Source organism: Limulus polyphemus, unplaced genomic scaffold (assembly GCF_000517525.1).
Source record: "Limulus polyphemus unplaced genomic scaffold, Limulus_polyphemus-2.1.2 Scaffold841, whole genome shotgun sequence".
Taxonomy (NCBI): Eukaryota; Metazoa; Arthropoda; class Merostomata; order Xiphosura; family Limulidae; genus Limulus; species Limulus polyphemus.
Window position 1 is genome coordinate 44,098 of NW_013666451.1, and position 4,970 is coordinate 49,067.

Genomic DNA, 4,970 nt, shown 5'->3' on the forward strand with positions numbered 1-4,970 from the left:
ATAAACTGACTATATATTGGCTTTAATTTAACTACTAAATCCAAAATACAATTTAACTACTAATTTTAAATTTATCAGTTAACTCAATTTCAGGCTATTTGAAATTCTAATATGTAACAATTTTTAACAACACTCTCGATAAATTCAAAGAGTTGGGTTGCAATTTGAGCTTGAAAGTTCATTTCTTACACTCACATATTGACAATTTCCCTGAAAATCTTGGTGTTGTCAGTAACGAACAAGGGGAAGGTTTCATCAAGACATCAGAGAAATTGAGAAAAGGTATCAGGGAAGGTGAAACATTAGCATGATGGCTGATTACTGCTGTTCATTGAAACAAGTTGCTCCAGATGCAATACATAAAAGAAAGACCGCAACACGTAATTTGGAGACAAAAAAAAAGGATATTTCATAAAAAAAGCAGGATGAATGAGGATGCATATTTCTTAGACATTAATGTTCTTCCCTTTTTTTCAGCATGTTTGTAATTTCGTTAATAAACCTAATAATAAAAAATGTTCATTGTGGTAAAAGAATTAATAATTTGATCTAAGCAAGAGTTTTTTATCTTCCCGATTTGTAACAAATCCATATATGATAGAAAAAAATTAATATTATTTTCGAAATCTGCATAGCTGAATTATGTAAAATATGTTATTAAAACCAAAACCACTTTTATGAAGTTTAAATTCACAGGTTTGTGTTATTTATAAACATTAATTTAGCATTGTTCTATATAAAATAAAAACAATGCCAAGAATATTACAATTAGCATTAGAAGAAAAAAAAATTGATTATTAATAGGTGTCAAATTATAGGAAACCTTTTTTTTATTCAATATTTCTATTTATTTAATGTGTACAATATAATTAAGTGGATATACTTTGTATATATTTATGTATTGCTATAATCTTTCTAAAAAGTAGGTTTTACAATGTGCACTAGCCTGTGTATAATTTCATTTTCATTACTCCTGAATTTTTATACTTTTTCATATATATGTTAGAAATATTTTCTTTCAGTTTTTCTGTAGCTAACCTTTTTTCAAGAATTTCTGGATCAGTAATACGAGTATTGGTCATGTGACTATGAACCCCACTACGACCATGCCAACTCGGACCCTAAATTAGAACAAAATGAATATTTATACAAACACATTGAGAAGTATTTAACAAGCAATCTTTTCAATAAAAATTCATATTGTTATACTCACCTACTGGGCTCCTTAACTTTACAATAGATTTTGGATACATGTTTGCAAACGTAAAAATGATTTTGGGAATATTTGGACTTTTGGTAAACTTTAAATGTTTTACGAGTGCTTTTTCTAAGCAAGCAACTGTCTCTTTCAGTGACATACATTTATGTATATATAGTATGCTGTATGCATAAAATTGTCCAAAAACCAAACTAAGTTTGGAGCCATAAAATATCATGAGACATGGTATATACATTCAAATGTTGCATGCAATTTGATTATCTAGACTGCTAACCTCCATTAGTTTTGTAATACGTGACTTTATTATTTTCAGTTCTAGAATGGCACCACAGTTTCATAATGTACAAATTTATTATATACGTATATAAATAATATCATCTCATATTTCATTAAACAACAATCTTATCAATATTGCTGTCTCCATAAGATTTAATTTCATGATACAATGTAATTTTTCCTCAGTAATACAATAATAACTTTCCTTAACAGTATATATATGAAACCAAGTTTTATTACATGAATTTCCTACAGCAATACCACATGAAACAAAACATTTCATTATTTTATTTCACAAAATAGAAAAAAAATAAGGATGATGTAGGGATGGCAAGGCCAAAAAATACAGATAAAAGGTAAGGATGAATACACAAAACCATACAAAACTCCCTAAATAAGTAGCTAAATCTTTCCAAGAAAAACTTTAACCTGCAACTAAATGTTGAATTCCTTTCATTTGCATGAATTCAGGTTTGAATAAAAGCATTTAAACTGAATAATCCTATAAAGTCTTACAATGGCTAATTCCCATAAGCTAGTAACATAGGCTTAGTGGCTACTTATGTAGCGATTTTTGTATGGTTTTGTGTATTCATCCCTACCTTGTTTCTGTACTTCTTGGCACTGCCATCCCTATATCATCCTTTTTTTCTTCAAAATGTTTTTACTACTTGTTTCCCTTCTTTTTTTAAACAATACCAATGAATATTTTATAATGAATGGCAGTCACTATGAAGGTAGCAGTTTTAGCTTGGCATGATGAGTTGTCTTGATGGACACCATGTGTCGAAGTTGGTGAAATGCTGTACTGCTTCTGCACTCCCAAAGTTAAAATGCAACATTTTGGTGTGTAAATTGTTACAACAACTTCAAGCATTGATGAGCTAGCCCTTATGATGCCAGAACAAGACTAATCAGCAGAACATTTGGCTGTTACGCTACTCACCAGTTTTCTACATTAGAGATGTTTTTTGGCTAAACTGAAGGTCTTAATAGTTTTTGAAAACCTCGAAAATCAAAGTTGGGTGTTCATAAAAGTCTCTTAAATTGTTATAAGAGAGATTTGAGGCTATGATGAGCAATACATAATATGTTGACCATTTTTTAACCATCCCATCCCTACATACTAAGCACTACCATGCTTAGTGATACAGTATAATCTTTAAGTTACCTGTTAGTAATATGTAATGCTACTTTTGTTTCTTTTCATAATAATGTTTTTATTAATGGACAAAATATGCTATACTTATTTCATTGTTTCTGTTGAATTTGTTTATTCAAATGTTTATTAACAATATAAAGGTGCTTCCTGATCAAAGTTGGGCCTAGACTCAAAAATTGAGAAGAGAAATCATTTTGCAGTGAACTCTATTGATCTTTTTTTTTATTTTGGCACAAAATTATTTCTCTATCTCTTGAGCCATTTGTATGGCTTTATTTGACCTATCAGTTTCATAAACCAAAGTTCATTACTTCACATTAAATGACCTGAAACAAAGAAAGGGTTAAATAAATTTTACTTCTCATACTGTCTGCATGTTAATCTCAAAGGGATCTTAAGAAAGCTCACTACATGAAAATCCCCACATTTATGAAGTAATCTGTTATAACAGTATCACAGCATACTTACAGCACCTGCTCCACCAGCAACTGTTTCATAATATCCAACTTCTTCATCTCCAAATGTTATATTGTTCATACAACCCTAAACAATGACAAAACAGATACCTATACAATACTTTTAAACATGGATACTATAAAATTACTTAACAAAAATTAAGAGTTACAATAACATAGATGCACACTACTGATCAACTTAAAATATTACATAGTTGATCTAACTTATTACATAAAACAAAACTATTGGTATTTCTATAACTATTATGAACTCACCACTACATTTCTCAATTTAGATTTTCTGATCCAATCATCAATATTTTTTGTACTATTTAAATTGTATATACAAATATTCTGTTATGCATTTCCTTAAAGAGCAACTGATTTATAAAAGGTTTACCCCATGTGGTTCAATCCTACAGATTCATACAGTGTTGGATAGAACATTTTTTAAAGCCAGGGCTCAATATAAACAATACCAATATGTTATTTACAAAGTACAGAATGAAAGTTCAATAAATATATAACTAAAACAATTATCCAAATACCAGAGAGTAAACATTTTGTGGAAACAGCAGTCTTAACTCTTTACTGTGTGCTATATTAGATTAGGTTCTATAAAAGGAAACTTTGTTTACAGTTGTTTGGAAAACAATCATGCTGGTATTGGTATAGTAAGCATGCTTCACATTGTATGCAAATTTTAACAGTTAACATTTTTATACACACATTTTATAGCATTTCAGACATGAAGGGTTTTTCCATTTAAGGTGTGGTGTGTTTTAACTACTAAAACCTGTGAATTTTCCTCACATATAATAAGTTTTTCAAAATCAGATAAATATTATTGGCCCAAGAAAAGCAACTTATAAATAGATAAATGTAGATCCTTAATATGGATTTACTTTCTAGTTGTTATACAACTGCACATAATCAGTGTAATCCTCCACCAAGAAAGGATTCAGAAAAGTTGAAATAAGACTATAGAAATGTATTTTACATTTTTAGATTTGAAATTAATTTTAAACATGTATGTACCTCTGAATTATTAAAAGCCTATTCATGTTGAGTTGCTCTCATTTTGCTCAAAAAATATGTGATACAGGAAGAAACAAAAAAGTCATAAAGGCATTTGGTTCACTAAAATTTAAATTCTTAAACAAGAAGGTAACAACAGGTCTAGTCTGCAGCAATGGAAAATATGATAAAGCAAATCTGAAGATAATCCAGAAACAGAGTAGATTAGATGGACTTGATTCATGGTAAAAAAGAATAAAGTGGATCAGCCTTATAACCTCAAAAATATTGGACCAAATGAGGACACCCAGAAAATTCATTCTTCTCAGCATGGTACTTCCTTGTCCTCATCACCTTTTAAGTAACATATACAGAAAGGGGAGTCAGGGGGCATATATTTACCCATGGAACTGACACATTCTCAGGTGTGGTTTCAGGTAGTCAGAATCAGATCTCAATACATTTTCTTCTGCTTGTAGTGGAAAATACTCAGTGGAGCTGATGAGTAATATCTAAAGACTAGACATGCTCCTGAGGCTAAGCCCCCCCCCCCACATCCTCATCCAACAAGGCAATAGAACATCCACTAACTTAATAAACATATATATATATATATATATATATAAAGCAGCAAGGTGTTCCTAATCCTGGTTGGAGATATGAGACATTGTATAGAGAACAGTCATCTTGTCCCTGATGTCTTGAATACTATGTAAGGACATGCAAGCAGAATTGGGAAAGGAACCAACCAAGGTATCATCAACCACTAGATGGCATCCTCTGTCTACTTTCAGAAAGCATCACTCTTTCTTGAAGCAGGAGCACAGAAGATGAAATTTTG

The 4,970-nt window shown here is 30.5% G+C and overlaps 1 protein-coding gene across 2 annotated transcripts in view; it reads right to left on the reverse strand.

The window, feature by feature from the left end:
* The window catches only part of LOC106460816 (5-oxoprolinase-like), a 356,751-nt gene that overhangs the window by 4,383 nt on the left and 347,398 nt on the right, over window positions 1–4,970 (reverse strand). For both annotated transcript variants that reach the window (XM_022387614.1, XM_013920558.2), the window contains exons 29-30: window positions 3,126–3,200; window positions 1,039–1,121 (exon numbers count right to left, since the gene is read on the reverse strand). In XM_022387614.1, the coding sequence (XP_022243322.1) occupies window positions 1,039–1,121; window positions 3,126–3,200 (158 nt within the window). The remainder of the gene's footprint in view (window positions 1–1,038; window positions 1,122–3,125; window positions 3,201–4,970) is intronic.